The 18,893-nt window shown below is 60.1% G+C and overlaps 2 protein-coding genes across 2 annotated transcripts; both read left to right on the top strand.

Moving 5' to 3' along the window:
• The first annotated feature begins 939 nt into the window (after window positions 1-939).
• On the top strand, window positions 940-10,823 carry TWF2 (twinfilin actin binding protein 2). Its single transcript, XM_079934390.1, has 9 exons — window positions 940-1,138; window positions 4,837-4,914; window positions 7,192-7,370; window positions 7,773-7,868; window positions 8,102-8,206; window positions 8,355-8,480; window positions 9,179-9,329; window positions 9,446-9,567; window positions 10,008-10,823. The coding sequence occupies exons 1-9, from the start codon at window positions 1,114-1,116 to the stop codon at window positions 10,173-10,175; spliced, it is 1,050 nt and encodes a 349-aa protein (XP_079790516.1). The 5' UTR covers window positions 940-1,113; the 3' UTR covers window positions 10,176-10,823.
• A 3,509-nt stretch (window positions 10,824-14,332) lies between these two features.
• On the top strand, window positions 14,333-18,384 carry TLR9 (toll like receptor 9; the record flags this gene model as incomplete). The annotated part of the gene is made up of 2 exons (XM_079935184.1): window positions 14,333-14,410; window positions 15,295-18,384. The coding sequence occupies 2 exons, from the start codon at window positions 14,333-14,335 to the stop codon at window positions 18,382-18,384; spliced, it is 3,168 nt and encodes a 1,055-aa protein (XP_079791310.1).
• Window positions 18,385-18,893: the final 509 nt, after the last annotated feature.

Here is an 18,893-nt window from a genome sequence, read left to right as displayed (position 1 = left end):
AGAGGGACAGGGAGCAGGGAGCTCAAGCTGGGGCTAGATACCAGGCAGGCCACATCATCCATCATCAACTCTCAGCAACCCCAGCCCCCAAAGCCCACCTCCTTTCTAATCGTCCCATCCAAAGTCCCAGGACAGGCTCTGACTGGACAGACTGGGGTCATGTGCTCATCCTGACTCAATCACGGTGGCCTAGAAGATACATTATGTTGGTAACAGCAGGCAGGGGCTGATGCCAGAGAAGGCAAGTCTGCTGTGTATGGAGCCAGAAGTTGATTAGGAGTTGGAAGTTTCTCAGACTCACCAAGCTCTGACCCTCCTTTGCGCTTTTGCACACGCAATTCTCTCTTCTCAGAAAACTTTTCCCTCGCTCTACCAGGCTTTCCTCCAGGTCTCCGCTCAAATATCACCTCTTCCTAGTGGTCTCTTACTCTGCACAGGGCGCTCGCTGCCACAGACACAGCTCATTTGCTGACTGCCTAGTAGAAAGTCGGTCTGGGCTCCCACTGCTAGGGCAGGGCCTGCGGGCCGGGACGCCTCGAGGAGCCCAGGCCCCCCAGGAGGCGCTCAAGAAACGTCTCCGAGGAAAGGGATGCCACTCAAACACACGCACGCCCATCCACACACAGACCACACCCGCCCCCCGCCCGCTTTAAGGCCACAGGTTGGGGTATGCGTGGATCCCACCCACCTACAAACCCACCTGGCCGGAACTCACGGACACACCCCAGCCATAGACCACTCGGATCATGGTGCACAGGCTCAAACACGCGTGCGCCCACACACGCTCGGCCACACGCAGGCCCTGTTCTCGGCTACAAACAGGGCACGCGCAAGCGCGCGAACAAGGCGATCAACTCAGTCGTGGGCCCACCCGAAACCAGGAGCCCACTACGCGCACGCGCGGCCCCGAGTCCCCGCCCCCTCCGGGTCTCGCCCGTCAGGGGCGGGGCGCTCTGGGGGCGGGTCTGCGGCACCGCCCGGGAAGCTGCGCGAGGCTGGGCGGCCGCCACCACATCCCCCTACTTCTTTTCCTTCTACGAGTCCAAGCGAGCCGAGCCGGGCCGGGGCCAAGCCGAGGGCTCCGACGGCGCGGGCGGAGCGGGGCACAGAGTCATGGCGCACCAGACCGGCATCCACGGTGAGGGAGGATGGCGGACGGGCAGGGGGCCGAGGGTCAGTGCTCGCGGCTGCGCCCCCTTGCTGGCTCTCGGCCCCTGTTTCCTCCTCGGCACCAGCCTGGGGAAGCTTCCTGTTCTCTTTTGCAGCCGCGGGTCGCCTGGGGTGGGCACATCTTGGTGGGATGCGCACTTACTGTGCATAGTTGAGGGTGGGCGTACATGTACGCACACAGCTGGGGTGGAAGTATCGGTGTTCCCATGTGGGGGTGGATGTGCCTGTGTGTGCCCATCTATGTATTTTTGTTCCTTTCTGGGGGTGGGTGTACCCGGATGTGCACATCTGAGGGAGTGTGCACGCATGTGCATTTGTCTTGTGTGTACAGTCCTGTGTGTTCACATCTGGATCTGACTGCTTGTGTACATCCAGTGCACATGCACTAATGGCTGATTGGACACTGTCGCATGGAATCATCTTTAGACATCAGTGTTTCGTGACTGTGTGCACATGTCTGTGGGTGTCTGTGTGCGTGTGCACAAGTTGGGTGCATTTCAGTGTTCATTTGTTACCATGGATGCATGTATGGCTCGTATTGGTTTGTGTCTGTCTGAGGAGGGGGCCCTGACCTTGGGCTCCTCCTGGGACCCTCACAGACTAGGCTGGGAAAAACCTGGGACAGGTTTTTTTCTAAGTGGGATGTGGAGAGTCGCCAATCTGACCTTGACCTCTGATCTCCCTGCCATTTTCCACTCTGATCCCCTGAGTCTGCCCCAGCCAGTGCTGGAAGGCTCCTGCTCCAAGCTGGAGGCAGGGAAGGGGGTCTTGACCCTAGAGATTCTAGGCCAGCTTCCCCCACCCCAAGCTTCTCCAGCCCAGAGCATCACCCTCCTCCCCCAAGGGGCCGGTTTCCTCCTTATACAGGATGGGGAAGAAGCAGTGGCCAGGAGCCAGGTGTCCTGACCCTACCTGGGCCTCAGTGTCCTCCTGTGTCACTGGCCTGGGAGGGCTGCCTGGCCTGTGGGGAAGGCCCAGATAGCCCAGTGGTTTGGCTGTCAGCCACTCCTCCCACCACATCAGGATCCCCTGCCCTGGGCCATCACCATCAACCAGCCTGACCGCCTGGATCTCTGCTTGTGGTTGTGGCCACTTGGTGGCTGGCCCTGAGAGGGTTTCCCTGGCCACACCCCACAGGACCAGAAAAGGCAGGGGCCTGGGTCTGGGCCAGCCATTCTCCAAGAAGAGCTGGAGGGGCAGCTTCATGACTCAGCCCCACAGAAGGGAACAGCCCCTCACCGGACCTGCCCCTTCCTTCCCCTTTGTCTGATCATTGCTGCTGCCTCCAACTGAGAGGGGATCAGAAGTTAGGGCTCCTCCTCCCCACTGTAGGCTGACCTGTCCTGTGGCCTGGGCCTTTCCTCACTTCCTCATTTCCCATATGCTGCAATGGGCCTGCCTAGGGGAATCTGAGGGCCGAGCCCCCCTCCCAGCCCTCCTTCTGCCTGGGAGCAACCCACTCCTTCCCATTTCTGTCCTGAGGAGGCCGCAGGAGAGATCACCCTGGATGCCCAGGTGCCAGCCTTGACCTGGCCATAGGTGTGGATCTGCTGCCTCAGAGCTGGGCAGGGGAGAGACCTGTAACCTGAGGCTTACTGGGAGGGGGGCGGGAGGTAAGGCGGGGGTGGGGGACATGAATCTTTGATGATAGAGGCTCAGGTGTCCCAGGCCTGGTCTCTGGATTATTGATGGTGGCTGAGGAGGCATGGAGGGGGATGTCTCTTCCACTACCGGGGTGTCACTTTGTCCTGGTAACACTAGAAGGGGCGTGTCAGCCTCTCCCTGGGAGAGGTCTGAGCAGGTGGAAGTGACAGCTCAGCACGGCCTGTCCCGCCGTCATTACAGTAATAAAAATTAATAATTTCTGGGACTTCCCTGACAGTCCAGTTAAGACTTCACCTTCTGCTGCAGAAGGTGCAGGTTCATTCCCTGGTCGGGGAGCTAAGATCCCACATGCCTCAGGGCCAAAAAACCAAAACATAAAACAGAAACAATATTGTAACAAATTCAATAAATACTTTAAAAAAATGGTCCACATCAGAAAAAAATCTTAAAAAAGTATTAGTAATTGTTATTAGGAGAGGCTCTAACCATGTGAGGGGTATTAGCTCCATGTTATAGATGAGCTTGAGGTTCAGTGAGGTCAGAGGTCACAGATAGCTATGGGAAAGGTGGAGCCCCTGAGGTAAAGCTCTTCATCAGGGACCTGCTTGGGGTCTGGGGAGGGGCAGCTCTGTCCTGGTGCATTGGGGCTGTGTCTCCATGCCATGCTGCTCTCAGCCCCAAGGGCCTGCCAGGCTTAGCTGGGACCCTGCCCACCCAGTGGCCTTGGAGGGTGGTACACAGCGTGAGGTCTCAGGCTCAGGGTCACCCTGCATGATGGGCACCTGAGGACATGACCAGAGTTTGTTTTCCTAAAGGCCCCCACCCCCACCCCGCCCTCGAGCTGCCGGGTCTGGGCCCTATAAATATTCTCTGACCTCAGCCGTCCAGCTGTGTTCCTGCAGAATTCTCCTGACCCCTGGGCAGCCCCAAGGTCATGCTGGCCTGGCCCTGTGCACCCAGAGACCCAAGTAGGTCCTTCCCAACTTGGACCTTGGTTTCCCTCTCTGAACCACCAGTATATCTGTGACTTCCAGAGCTAGATCTTCCCTAGCTCTGACCATGATCCTCACTTCTGCACTTGGGTCCTTGGTCACTGGCTGTCACCTTTCAGGTCTGTGGCTCAGGGACCAAGACAGGGTCTGTTTTGGGGAGACCCTGAGAGTCACTCCTCTTTCCAGCTGCCTGGGGGTGGAGGCTTATCGCCTCCTGGCAGGGCTGTGCCAGAGCTGGCCTGGCTCCCCAGGGCCTCTCAGGGTTAGGCAGTGTGGCTGGTGGGCTGGGGCTGGGTGTGCATGCATGTGTATTTCTGTGTACACTTTGTACAGCCACTTGCCTGTACAAACATGTTAGCCATGCTCTGCATTTGCCTGTGTGTGAATTTATTAGCACCCTGGGGACTGTATCTGTGTGTGTGTGTCTGTGTGTTTGCACGTTTAAATGTGTGCGTCCATTTATGTTTGACCAGCTGAGTGGTGTGTTCATGTATGAGGGCGTTTGCATTTCTGTTCCTCTCTCTGTCACATAGTGTTTATATATTTCGTTCACACATTCCTGACTGAGTATGTACCCATTGGCACGTGCAACATGCAGTGCATGTGTGTGTGTATGCATGTACACGTGTGAGTAGACATAGTGGGCAGTGTGCATTGGGAGCAGTTGTTCTTGTATTTCTGTCTGTGGACATGACGGTGCTGGGAGTGTCCCAGGCCAGTTCTGTGCTGGGCCTTCTTGGGGGGCAGGGGACAGGAGGGGGCCGTTCACTCTGGCTGGTTTGGCCTGTCCCAGAGCCCGCCCCATTCTCGGGTGGGCTGTCCCATCCCCGTGTGCCCTGTCAACAGAGCCATCCCAGCCAGCAGGCCGCCCGCCTGCCACCTCTGCTGGCTAAATTTGGGAGCTTGTGTTCAGCGGCTGTCTCAGGTTCCCAGTCACATGGGGGGCCGTATTTAACCCGACTCCCAGCTCCGCCACCAGACCCCCAGGACAGAGTGGGCCCTGAGTGTGTTCCTGCCCACCGTGCTCCCTCTGTCTGCTCATCCTCCACCATGTTTCTTGTTCTGGTAGCTACCGAGGAGCTGAAGGAGTTCTTTGCCAAGGCGCGGGCTGGTTCTGTGCGGCTCATCAAAGTCGTCATTGAGGACGGTGAGTGCTTCCTACAGGCGAGGGTACAGGCTGGTGGCTGGACCCCGCTGCTTCTCTGAGAGGTGGGGGACATTGGCCTCCAGCCCCCTCAGGACCTCAGTTTCCCATCTGGAAATGGGAGGTGTCTTGTAGGAGAGGGCTGGAGGTGGGCATGGTCATTCTGCCTGTTACACTGAGCAGGAGGCTGAAGCTGGGGGGATAGCAAGGAGAGCCCTCCCCAGAGGCTCTGTAGTTGGCCGTTGGCCTAGTCAGGGGGCTGGGCTGGGTTAGGTAGGGTGGCAGAGGATGAGTGAGGCCAGGCACTGCCCCGTGTGGCTAGTGCCACTCACCTCCCTGTGTGGTCGGCAAGCCTGGCCTCGCTTGGCCACTGGCTCGGGGAGATTCCTAAGGAGAAGCCAGGGCCCTAACCTTGGGAAGTGCCCTCACAATGGGGAGAAGGGACTCGTGTCAGCCTCTTTGAGAGCAGGACTAGGGGATTCCGGGCTTGGCTAGGCCTTGACCTGGACCCGGGATACCTGGGGCTTCCACAAAGGGAGGTGCTGGGGATATAGGGGTTGGGGGGGCAGGTGAGCTTGAGCTGAGGCCTGAAGTGGGGAGGGGCTTTGAGGAGGTTGAGGATTAGACTGAGGCTTGGGGGGACTTGGAGTAGAGGAGTCCTGGAGTAGAGGACAGCTGAGGGGCTGGCCCTGGAAGTAAAAGGTGCAGACTCCAGGACTGGGGGTGAGCCGGGCCGCCACGAATCCTTCCAGCCCTTCTTGGTAGCCATGCAGTAGTGGGCCCTGCTGGGGGCTCCCCGCATGGGCTTGGTGCCCAGCTGACTTGTCACACATTGAATTGGGTCAAAGCAGGGTCTTCCCAGACCCAGAATTCACCCCAGGCTTTACGGCCAGAGTTGTGCTGGGCTTTGTCCAGGGTCCCCAGATTCAGATGCCCTCAGAGGCTGGGTTGGGGTCATTGGGGTAGGTCAGCTCCCTGGACCCCTCCGAAGAAGTAGACTCATGGACCCCAGTCCTCAGCCTTCCCTGTCGCCTCCCAGACAGGTCGTCCCTGTAGACGTTTACCAGGAGGAGTCTCTAGGTGAGCCCTTACCTGCATTCAGCATTACAGCTGTTGGGGCACCTGGGAGCGCCCAGGAGGGTCCAGGCCTGCTGACAGGCAGCCATTGCCCAGCTCCCACTGAGTGTGGCTTGATTTCCTGATTTTTCTAGAGAAGCCATGAATTCCACTTCTTATTTGAAAGTTCCCAGTTTGAAAAATGTTGGCAACACATTAAACAACTTGGGCAGTGCTGTTGGGGTCCAGTCGGCCTGTGACTGCTGGGTTTCAGCCTTGATCCCATCTAAGCTCTGGGAGGATAGGTGAGGAGGCCGAGGCCAGAGGGAGGCGACCTGGCTTGTTGGGACTCCTGGACAGCCAGGCCCCGTGCCCCCATCAGGAGGGCCTGGTAGTCAGGTGCCGGTACCCCCTGGCCAGGTGGTGATTGTCCCCTTGCCCTAGTTCTTCCTCTAGCCTGGGCCTGTGCACATCTGGGCTGGTGTTCGGTGCCACACTGAGGCCTTGTGGGCTGATAGGTCAAATGTATGTCCAGCCTCCATACCCCATTCAGCCACTCGGCCCCAGGCATTTAGAGGTTGGCTGCTTTTGATTTGTTACTTTTGGGGAAGCTGCAGCTGGTCGGGGGCAGCAGGGTAGCTGTTTATACAGCGTCTGGTTAGAGCCCCGTCTCCCTCTTGCCCATGTGCCTTTGTGCCTGCAGATCCCTGTGGCCTGAGGCTGTGATCCCACTTCCCATAGCACATTCTTTCTGAGAAGGGTGTGCTGGGGGGTCTGCTGGAGCCCCAGGCTGAGGGAGGAGGGGGCAGTAGGTAGCCCAGTGGGGCTGTGTGCTGAGGAGCTGTGCGGTGGGTCTGAGTGTGTGGATGTCTGTGAGGGGTCGCGTTGTCGATGGCTGTGGGCATGTGGCTGTGTGTCTTGGTGCGGTTGCCTGTGCTGGGTCAGCTGTGGACATGTTCTCGAGACCATTTCTGTGTGTGTGTGTGTGTGTGTGTGTGTGTGTGTGTGTGTGTGTGTGTAGAAGGTGCAACCTCGGGCTGGCGGCTGTGTGTCCTCATTCACTCATGACTGAGTCACACAGACAGCCTTCAGGGACGTGGTGGCTCCAGGGGAAGGTGGGGTGGGTGGTCAGTGGGTCTGAGTCACCGCCAGAGGCTGAGGCCCACAGTCACAGGTGGGTGTGGGACATGGCTACTCCTTGGCTCACCTGGCCTCTGCCCCCAGAGCAGCTCGTGCTGGGTGCCTCGAGGGAGCTGGTGGGCTGCTGGGACCAGGACTATGATGGGGCCGTGCTGCCGCTGCTGGATGCCCAGCAGCCTTGCTACCTGCTCTACCGCTTGGACACGCAGAACGCCCAGGGCTTCGAGTGGCTCTTCCTCGCCTGGTCACCTGATAATTCCCCTGTGAGTCCTAGGGACCCCTGCCCAGCCCCCAGATTGGAGGAAGGGGGAAGCTGGGTCTGATTGAGATAACACGGCCCTGCCCCAGGGAGTCTGAACGGGGGAGACATCAGATCCTGCTCTAGAGGGTACGAGAGCAAGGGATGAGGTCCTGCGCTTGGAGCCTGGGGTCTCTGAGAGCCTCCTAGCCAGATCAGCCTGGCTCTAGGAGGCAAGAGGTTGGGCTGGACAGCGGCTCCCCCTGCTGTCTGAGCCGCCCTACTGCAGCCTCGCCCCCTCTGCTGCGCCCTCTGCTGGGTGTGTGGGCACAATGAAGTGACCAGGTCCTCACCCAGAGGCTCCTGTCTGCTCCTGGACGGGCAGCCCTGCCTGGAGGGGTCTCATGGCTTGGCCCCCACCCTTCAGGTGCGGCTGAAGATGCTGTATGCAGCCACACGGGCCACAGTGAAGAAGGAGTTTGGGGGCGGCCACATCAAGGATGAGCTCTTCGGGACTGTGAAGGTAGGCCCCCTCCCCTGGGCGCCCCTCGCCCCCTTCAAGGCCAGGATCGCTAGGTTGCGGTCATGAACCCACAGAGGGTGAGGTGTTATACAGGGTCCAGAGTAAGTGGGTGCCAGGCTTGGGGGTGAGTAGGGAGGGCTGCGAGGGTCCAAGGTCTGCAAGCTGGGGTACTTAGTGGGCTTCTGCCAGCCCACCCCAAGGTGCTCACTTATGCCTCTATATCCACCGGCCAGGATGACCTCTCCTTTGCTGGGTACCAGAAGCACCTGTCATCCTGTGCGGCACCCGCCCCACTGACCTCGGCCGAGAGAGAACTTCAGCAGATCCGTATTAACGAGGTGGGTGCGCTGGACAGGGTGGGCAGAAGTCCTGGCCCGAGGCCTTCGAGGTCACGTCATGCCCTGCTGTCCAAGCCTGTGCTCCCCAGGTGGGCTACACCCTGGTTTGGGCATGTGAGGGCCTCGCTTAATGTTCATCTGTCCCCAGGTGAAGACAGAGATCAGTGTGGAGAGCAAACACCAGACCCTGCAGGGCCTGGCCTTCCCTCTGCAGCCTCAGGCCCAGCGGGCACTTCAGCAGCTCAGACAGAAGACAGTCAACTACATCCAGCTGGTGGGTGCCCGTCCCCTGTCCCAGGCACACACTCAGAGTGTGCTGCACCTCCACCCTGCTCCTGCGCACACGCATGTGCTCACTTCAGCTCACCCACGTACTGGTGGGAACACGCTGCCCTCCATCCCTACCTGTTCCCTACAGTAGCCACGTGCGGTGGCTGCACTCTGTTCCCCTGCCCTGCCCTGCCCGGCTCACCCACAGGGACTCCTGTGAGACACTGTCCCTCAATCCGCCCTCCACGCTGCATACACACATCACCCCTGGGTTCACCCCTCAGCCCTGAGCCCCTTCCTGTCCCAGACTCCCTCTGCAGCCCCCTGACCACCCCCTTTCCCCAGCCAGGGTCCCTCTGCCCCAGTGGTGCAGCCTGCCCCCTTTCAAGCAGAATGGGTCCTCAGCTCTGAGGATAGGCTGGCCCAAGGGTGATGCCTCCTTGAGGTGAAGGCCCTCTCCACTGTCCTGTCCATTGTCCTTGCTGGGACTTGCTCCTCTAGCAGAGTGTTCAAAGGGGCAGAGTTGGGGCAGTGCCCAGGAGTGGCCTCTTCAGAGGGACCCGCATGGCAGGATAGGGGAGGGGAGCCCCGGGAGAGGGAGAGATGACAGCAGGTTCCCACCTCAGGGAATTCTTGTTGGCGAGGGTGGGCCTGGGCCCTCCCCCGCGCGGTGCCCTCACGTCTCCCCCTGCCCCTCGGCAGAAGCTGGACCTGGAGCGGGAGACCATCGAACTGGTGCACACAGAGCCAACGGACGTGGCGCAGCTGCCATCACGGGTGCCCCGAGATGCCGCCCGCTACCACTTCTTCCTCTACAAGCACACCCATGAGGGTGACCCCCTGGAGTCTGTGGGTGAGTGGCCGCAGCAGGGCTCCCGCGCTGGCCCACAGCTGGGTGGGCCGCCTGCAGGGGCCATGGGGCGGCAGGAGTCCCAGGCCCACTGCGGCTCACCTCCCTGTTCTCTGCAGTGTTCATCTACTCGATGCCCGGCTACAAGTGCAGCATCAAGGAGCGCATGCTCTACTCCAGCTGCAAGAGCCGCCTCCTCGATTCCGTGGAGCAGGACTTCCAGCTGGAGATCGCCAAGAAGGTGGGTGCCCATTCCCTAGGGCCTCGCCTCCCAGGGCCCTGTCACCCCACCCTCCACGTGGGGCATCAGGGTCCCGTGAGAATGGCAGAGCAGGGGCATTGTTGCCCTGTTGGTTGGATGGGGAGACTGAGGCCCAGGGGGTAGTGTGCATAGCCCAGGCCGCCCAGGTAACTGATGTCTTGGACAAGCCCCAGCTGTGACACCCATGTCTGTCCTTTTCCTGGGTCTGGAAGGCAGGTAGGGGGTGACAAGGCCTACAGGGCAGCAGGCCCTAGGCTCTGTGCTCCTGGAGGTGCGTTTCAGGTGGGGATCTGAGAGGACACCCCAGGGCTAGAGTGAGAGAGATCAGGGGGGTGCCCCAGGAGTGGGGGTGACCAAGGGTGGTGTGTGTTAGGGCCCTCCCCCCTTGGAGTGACCGACCACTGCCTTGCCCTGCACAGATTGAGATTGGCGACGGGGCGGAGCTGACGGCCAGCTTCCTCTATGACGAGGTGCACCCCAAGCAGCACGCCTTCAAGCAGGCCTTCGCCAAGCCCAAGGGCCCCGGGGGCAAGCGGGGCCACAAGCGCCTCATCCGTGGCCCCGGCGAGAATGGGGACGACAGCTAGGTGGCGGGACCCGAGCCCTGCTGGCATGTGGAACTGTGGGGCTGCCCCTACCCGACCCCGACCCCATCCCCGTGGCCACCTCCCTCCTTCCCAGCCTGGGTTCTGGGGTGACCTCCTGTGGGCAGGAGGGCTGGTGAGTGAACATTCTTGCAGCTTCCGAGGACCACTGGGCTGGCATTTTGCGACCCTCCCCCTCTGCTGTTCCTGCCTCTCTTCCATGTGCCCAGGGCATCTGGGGACCCTGCCCAGCTGGTTCAAGGGGCTGGGTGGGGGGCCTGGCATGAACCTGGCCCCCAGGGGAACTGAGACTAGGGTCCCAGCATGGCCCAGAAGCCTTTGGCCACAAGGGGTGTGGTCATTCGGGGCTGGGGCAGGGGGTCATTGCAGGACGAGATGGTTGAATGCTGTATTTTTTAAAGAATAAAATATTTTTAAATCAACAGCTGAGTCCGGCCCTGAGGGACCATCTCTGGCGCCGGGAATGGGGAAGCCCTGAGCATAGAACTGTCCCCTCCCAATGCAGAAGGGGCCTGTTGGCCTGCTAGGTGGAGCCCCAGCCCTCCCGGCTGCAGATGTGTGGGAGAATCTGTGTTCCTGTATACGAGGGCACAGCGTGGAGAGGCCGGCTTGTCGATGGGAGCTCCATCCAAGAGGCAGGCACACCTCTGCTGTGATGTAGGGGGTCTGGGTAGATTCGTTTTCTGTGGCTGCCGCAACAAAGTACCACAAACTTAGTGGCTTAAAACTACACCTTTAGGGCTTCCCTGGTGGCGCGGTGGTTGGGAGTCCGCCTGCCGAGGCAGGGGACACGGGTTCGTGCCCCGGTCCGGGAGGATCCCACATGCCGCGGAGCGGCTGGGCCCGTGAGCCATGGCCGCTGAGCCTGCGCGTCCGGAGCCTGTGCTCCTCAACGGGAGAGGCCACAGCAGTGAGAGGCCCGCGCACCGCAAAACAAACAAACAAACAAACAAAAAACAAACAAACAAAAAAACTACGCATTTATTCTCTCACGGTTCTTAAGTCTGAAATGAGTCTTCCAGGGCTAACGTCACAGTTTTAGCAGGGCTGTTTCCTTCTGGAGGCCTCGGGGGAATCCATTTCCTCACCTTTTCCACCTTCTAGAGGCCGGTTGCATTCCTTGGCTTGTGGCCCCTCCATCTTAAAAGCCAGGGGCATAGCATCTTATCTCTGATTCTGCTTCCGTGATCATATGGCCATCAGTAGTCAAATCCCCTCTGCCTCTGTCTTATAAGGACATTGTGATTGTATTCAGATAATCCGGAATACTCTGCCCATCTCAAGAGCCTTAACTTAATCCCACCTGCGAAGTCTCTATCACATAAGGGAACATATTCACAGGTTCTGGGAATTAGGACATGGACCTCCTTGGGGGCCTGCCACACTGAGTAAGCTCTGTCCACGAGGTTTCCCGGCTGCCGTGGCCCTGAGGCATGGTGGCTGTTTCCGTGGACCTCTGGGTCTTGGTGTCTCCAGCCCATGTGTGCATGTGCAGACTTCACTGTCATCTCATGGGCCCTCTCTTGGGTACCTGCATTCTGCCCCGAAGGGCCTGGGTTTCTGGTCCCAGGGAGTCTGGGAGAATCTCCCTCAGGCTTGGGATTCAGCAGGAACCAGAACTTCATTCTCTGCCTCTGAGAAGTGGGTGGAAGACCCCTCCCATCCTGGGTGGGAGTTGTGCAGGGGTGGGGACATGTGGGGCCGATGATGGATTCAGCTGCTCGATGGGCACCGTCCTTTTTCTTGAGAGTGCATCTCGGGCTGGGACTCAGGGCAGTATCCCATCCCTGGGGCCTCTCTCAGCCCCTACTAAAGCCCTTATTTATTTATTTTTAAAATTAATTAATTAATTAGTTTATTTTTGGCCGCATTGGGTTTTCGTTGCTGCGCGCAGGCTTTCTCTTGTTGTGGTGGGCAGGGGCTACTCTTCGTTGCAGTGCATGGGCTTCTCACTACAGTGGCTTCTCTTGTTGCGGAGTGTGGGCTCTGGGCTCTAGGCTCACGGGCTTCAGTAGTTGCAGCACACAGGCTCAGTAGTTGTGGCTCATGGGCTCTAGAGCGCAGGCTTAGTAGTTGTGGTGCACGGTCTTAGTTGCTCCAAGGCATGTGGGATCTTCCCGGACCAGGGCTCAAACCCATGTCTCCTGCATTGGCAGGTGGATTCTTAACCACTGTGCCACCAGGGAAGTCCTGAAGCCCTTAGAATTGTAGGGAGGAGAGCTGGAACCCTAGCCAGAATCCAGAGAAGGAGACCTGTCCTTTCCCACCCCAAACACTGGTTCTCAGGTGAGCAGGAGGACAATGCCATCGCCCTCAGACTGCTAAACCGCCTGGGCCTGTGCACCAGCTGGACGCCTGGCAGCTTGGCGCCTGCCTGCCATGACACCATCCAGAGGTGGGCACAGAGAAGCACAGAGAAGCTTCCCCTCCCAGCAGAAGCCCTATTTGTTTGTTCATTCATTCAACCATGACTCAGAAACACTCTCTGTGCCTGCCCAGGGCTGAGTGCTGGAGACCCATGGATTCAGCAAATATTGAGCACCTGCTATGTGCCGGGTACTGTGCTGGGCTCTGGGGACACAGACAAAGAGGTCCTTGCCCTCAAGTAGCTGACGTTCCAGCAGAGGAATAAGAGAATATACAAGAAACCATGAAAAATCAGTATTATGGTGTGTTAGCAGGTAAAGACTGTTAAGGACAAATTACGTAAAAGAGCTCAGGAAAACCCAATCTGGGGTAGGGGGTTTATAAGAATGTCAGAGAAAGCCTCATTGAGAGGGTGATGTGTGAGCAGAGATGTAAAGGTGGTGAGGGAGGGGGCTATGTGAGTATCTGGAAAAAGCTTCAAGACAGGGGGAATGGGGACTCCCTGGTGGACCAGAGGTTAAGACTCCATGCTCCCAATGCAGGGGGCCCAGGATTGATCCCTGGTCAGGGAACTAGATCCCTCATGCCGCAGCTGAAAGATCCCGCACGCCACAATGAAGATCCTGTATGCCACAACTAAGACCCAGCACAGCTAAATAAACAAACAAACAGCACATTCAAAGGTCCTGGGGCAGGAGAGTACATGGGTGTGTTCAAGCCACAGCTAGAAGGCCAATGGCTGGAGACTGGTCAGGGAGGCAGTGAGAGGGCAGATACCATAGGACCTTGCTGGCTATGATGTAGACTGGCTTTGACCCCAGAAAGGGCCGTGGAGGTGTCTGAGCAGAGGAGGGACCTAATGTGACCTAAGGGTCTAATGAGAATAAGCTTTGGGGCTTGAGAGCAGATTCAGGACAACCCTGAGGAGGCGATGACTGCACTGGTCTAGGCAAGAGGTGATGGCGGCTCAGACCAGGCTGGTGGATGTGAAGGTGGGGGGCAACGGGCAGATTCTGAACCTGGAGCCAGCAGGACTTGCTGAGGGTCCCGGGTCACCTTGAGGCTTTGGGCCTGAGGGATCTGTTACGATTCTTACCTGGGTCAGAAGGATCGTGTGAGAAGAGCCTCAGGGGAGGATGAGCCAGGAGGTCTCAGCTGGTCCAGCCATGGGGTTTGTTCTCTGATGGTGTGTTGGGAATGCAGAGGAGTCCCTGCTCCTAGAGGAAGTGGCAGCTGCAGTGGGGCAGGTGAGCCTGGGCAAGGCCAGTGCTGCCCCCCGACCCTGTATGCCAGGCCTGGCATGGCACACAGCCCTGGGGATGGGGCCGCAGGGCAGGAAAGGGCAGTGCGGGAGCTGCTGGCCTGAGAGTGCTGCCTGGGGGCAGGGGCTGAGCAGGCCCTGGCATGGGTGTCAGTAGCCCACCCAGGTCTGGCACTGCCCCTAATTCCACTCTCTCACTGACCTTAGACTGGGCTCTGGTGGTTGTTTCTCCCCAGACTTCCCAGAGGACCGGTGTGAGGCCCGTGTGGGATGTGGAGGGTTCTTAGGACAGGCTGTGGAGAAGAGGGGTGGGGGGGAGAGTAGAAAGAGGAAGAGGTGAAGGGGCCGGCTGCCACCTGACTATGCAAATAGCCTCTGACTCATTGCATCCCCCCCCCCCGCCCCGACACCCCTGCCCTGGGCATGGGGTGGGGGAAGGAAGGGGGCTAGGTTATTGCGAAATTCTCACTTCCTCTGTTCCCCAAGCCGTCACCACGGGAAGGGGCTGTGAATGCGAAGCATCCTTCCCTGCAGCTGCTGCCTAGTCTGCCAGCCAGACCCTCTGGAGAAGCCCCCATTCCCTGTCATGGTAGGATAGCAGCCCTCAGTCCCCAGGGAAGGGGACAGTGGGAAGTGGTAGGGAGAAAGGTGGGACTGGTGGCTGCAATGGTGAAAGGGACAGTCACCCAGGTGGCCCTGGGGAAACTCACTGAACCCTGAAGATATCAGAGCGGAAGACCTTCTCTGAGCCATGAGACACAAACCCATTGCTTGGGTGAGGAGGCTGGGGCCTAGGGCTGCGCTCAGTGGTGGTGCTGGGCTGCGAGCAAGGGGAGCACCCAGGCTGGGCCCTGTCTGCCCTTTGCTGCCCAACCTCCCCTCCAATCCGTTCTGACCCACAGCAGGTTGAGTGCTTGGGCTGGGTGAGGTGGGCAGATGGGGAAAGAGCTGGGCAGTGCCCACTCTGGCCAGGACCCTGGGTGGTAGACAGCCTGAGCCCCAGCAGGAGACCCTCATTCCCACCTCTTGGCCAAACGGAGAGGGAGGGCTGGGAGAAGCCTGGTAGAAAGCAGAGGGAGATTTTCAGGGGGCTGGAGGGAAGGGAAGATGCCCCCTTGCTCAGGAGGAAAGAGAAATGACCTCTGAGGAACGGAAGGGCAGAGTCGGGGAGATCCTGGGGGGCCTGTTGACCACCTACCTGGCTCTCCTGTCCAGTTGGGGTTTGGTTGAGTGGAAGCTCTAGATCATGAGTCTGGATTCCAGGTCTCAGAACCAGTTCTGACTCCCCGTTCTGAGTCAAAGGCTGGGCCTCAGACCTGAGTCCAAGTTCCCTGTGGGCCTTGGAGGTGGGATGGGCACTGGGCAGAGAAACAGGAACCTCCCTGGAGGGCTGGGAGCCCTGTGGGAGACCCGGGGGGTGGGGCAGGAGAGGTGGAGCTGGGGCCGTGCCCTCACACGGTGCCCACCCCACAGGGCCCCTGCCGTGCCCGGCACCCCCTTTCTCTCCTGGTGCAGGCGGTGGCACTGGCTGCAGCCCTGGCCCAGGGCACCCTGCCTGCTTTCCTGCCCTGTGAACTCCAGCCCCACGGCCTGGTGAACTGCAACTGGTTGTTCCTGAAGTCTGTGCCACACTTCTCGGCCGCGGCGCCCCGGGCCAATGTCACCAGCCTCTCTTTGCTCTCCAACCGCATCCACCACCTGCATGACTCCGACTTCGCCCACCTGTCCAGCCTGCGGATCCTCAACCTCAAGTGGAACTGCCCGCCGACCGGCCTCAGCCCCATGCACTTCCCCTGCCACATGACCATCGAGCCCAACACCTTCCTGGCCGTGCCCACCCTCGAGGAGCTGCACCTGAGCTACAACGGCATCACGACCGTGCCCGCCTTGCCCAGGTCCCTCGTGTCCCTGTCGCTGAGCCACACTAACATCCTGGTGCTAGACCCCACCCACTTCGCCGGCCTACACGCCCTGCGCTTTCTGTACATGGACGGCAACTGCTACTACAAGAACCCCTGCCACCGGACACTGGAGGTGGCCCCGGGCGCCCTCCTTGGCCTGGGCAACCTCACGCACCTGTCGCTCAAGTACAACAACCTCACGGAGGTGCCCCGCCTCCTGCCCCCCAGCCTGGAGACCCTGCTGTTGTCCTATAACCACATTGTCACCCTGGCGCCCGAGGACCTGGCCAATCTGACCGCCCTGCGCGTGCTCGACGTGGGTGGGAACTGCCGCCGCTGTGACCATGCCCGCAACCCCTGCATGGAGTGTCCGAAGCACTTCCCCAAGCTGCACCCCGACACCTTCAGCCACCTGAGCCGCCTCGAAGGCCTGGTGTTGAAGGACAGTTCTCTCTACAGACTGGACAACAGATGGTTCCGTGGCCTGGGCAGGCTCCAAGTGCTAGACCTGAGTGAGAACTTCCTCTATGACTGCATCACCAAGACCACGGCCTTCTGGGGCCTGGCCCGGCTGCGCAGCCTCAACCTGTCCTTCAATTACCACAAGAAGGTGTCCTTCGCCCACCTGCACCTGGCGCCCTCCTTCAGGGGCCTGCTCTCCCTGAAGGAGCTAGACATGCACGGCATCTTCTTCCGCTCGCTCAGCGAGACCACGCTTCAGCCGCTGACACACCTGCCCATGCTACAGATTCTGCGTCTGCAGATGAACTTCATCAACCAGGCCCAGCTCAGCATCTTCGGGGCCTTCCCGGGCCTGCTCTACGTGGACCTGTCGGACAACCGCATCAGTGGAGCTGCAAGGCCGGCAGCCACCTTGGGGGAGGCGGACAGTGGGCCGAAGATCTGGCTGCCGTCCAGGGACCTCGCTCCAGGCCCACTGGACACCCTCAGCTTGGAGGACTTCACGCTAAGCTGCAAGAACTCCAGCTTCACCTTGGACCTGTCACGGAACAACCTGGTGACGATCCAGCCAGAGATGTTTGCCCGCCTCTCGCGCCTCCAGTGCCTGCGCCTGAGCCACAACAGCATCTCGCAGGCGGTCAATGGCTCCCAGTTCGTGCCGCTGACCAGCCTGCGGGTGCTGGACCTGTCCCACAACAAGCTGGACCTGTACCACGGGAGCTCGTTCACGGAGTTGCCGCGACTGGAGGCACTGGACCTCAGCTACAACAGCCAGCCTTTCAGCATGCAGGGCGTGGGCCACAATCTCAGCTTCGTGGCCCAGCTGCGCTCCCTGCGCTACCTCAGCCTGGCGCACAACGACATCCGTAGCCGTGTGTCCCAGCAGCTCTGCAGCGCCTCGCTGCAGGCCCTGGATTTCAGTGGCAATGCCCTGAGCCAGATGTGGGCTGAGGGAGATCTCTATCTCCGCTTCTTCCAAGGCCTGAGAAGCCTGGTCCTGCTGGACCTGTCCCAGAACCGCCTGCATACCCTCCTGCCATGCACCCTGGACAACCTCCCCAAGAGCCTGAAGCTGCTGCGTCTCCGTGACAATAACCTGGGCTTCTTCAACTGGAGCAGCCTGGCCCTCCTGCCCCAGCTGGAAACACTGGACCTGGCGGGAAACCAGCTGAAGGCCCTGAGCAATGGCAGCCTGCCGTCTGGTACCCGGATCCGGAAGTTGGACCTCAGCGGCAACAGCATCGGCTTCGTGACCCCCGGCTTCTTTGTGCTCGCCAAGCGGCTGGAAGAGCTCAACCTCAGTGCCAACGCCCTCAAGACGGTGGAGCCCTCCTGGTTTGGCTCCGTAGCGGGCACCCTGAAAATCCTAGACGTGAGCACCAACCCGTTGCACTGCGCCTGTGGGGCGGCCTTCGTGGACTTCCTGCTGGAGGTGCAGGCTGCCGTGCCCGGGCTGCCCAGCCAAGTCAAGTGTGGCAGTCCCCGCCAGCTCCAGGGCCGCAGCATCTTCGCACAGGACCTGCGCCTCTGCCTGGACGAGGCCCTCTCCTGGGACTGTTTTGGCCTCTCCCTGATGGTGGTGGCCCTGGGCCTGGCTGTGCCCATGCTGCACCACCTCTGCGGCTGGGACCTCTGGTACTGCTTCCACCTGTGCCTGGCCTGGCTGCCCCGGTGGGGGCAGCGGCGGGGCGCAGACGCCCTGTTCTACGATGCCTTCGTGGTCTTCGACAAGGCACAGAGCGCAGTGGCCGACTGGGTGTACAACGAGCTGCGGGTACAGCTGGAGGAGCGCCGTGGGCGCCGGGCACTCCGCCTGTGCCTGGAGGAGCGTGACTGGCTACCCGGCAAGACGCTCTTTGAGAACCTGTGGGCCTCGGTCTACAGCAGCCGCAAGACCCTGTTTGTGCTGGCCCACACGGACCGGGTCAGCAGCCTCTTGCGTGCCAGCTTCCTGCTGGCCCAGCAGCGCCTGCTGGAGGACCGCAAGGACGTCGTGGTGCTGGTGATCCTGCGCCCCGAAGCCTACCGCTCCCGCTACGTGCGGCTGCGCCAGCGCCTGTGCCGCCGGAGCGTCCTCCTCTGGCCCCACCAGCCCAGTGGCCAGGGCAGCTTCTGGGCCCAGCTGGGCACAGCCCTGACCAGGGACAACCGCCATTTCTACAACCGGAACTTCTGCCAGGGCCCCACGACAGCCGAATAGCACAGAGCAACAGCCCAGCGTGCCTCATCGCCCCACCTCTACTTGCCCCTCTGCCTGGGATGCCCCAACCTGCCTTGCTCGGCGAGACCACTGCTCTGCCTCCCCCTCCCCCCAGCCCCCTGGCATATAGCAGGCACTTAATAAATGCTACCGGAGGGCCAACTCCTAACCCTGAGCTCACTGGAGGTGTGAGTGGGAGGAAAAGGGGAGAATTCTCCAGGCCTTCCTAAAATGAAGGGGAGCAGGAGGTGATTTGGGGGTAATTGTCATGGAGAAAAAGGGAGGGCCCACGGGGCATGGGTCCGCAGGGGAGGGAAGATGCTAAGGGCAATTGTGTTCACTGGCATCTTTTCAGGGCAGTCTGAGGAAGGTCACCGAGTGCGGCCTTGGTCTTTCCCAGAGAGCAGGCTGGGTCTTCTGCCCCTGTCAACCCCTCCCCAGATGCCCAGGCCTACCGAGCTCAGCATTCCTCTGGAACTGGTCTCAGGATCTGCCTCCCTCACCAGATG

Source organism: Stenella coeruleoalba, assembly GCF_951394435.1.
Source record: "Stenella coeruleoalba genome assembly, chromosome: 10".
Taxonomy (NCBI): domain Eukaryota; kingdom Metazoa; phylum Chordata; class Mammalia; order Artiodactyla; family Delphinidae; genus Stenella; species Stenella coeruleoalba.
This window is presented reverse-complemented; position numbering and strand designations above follow the sequence as displayed.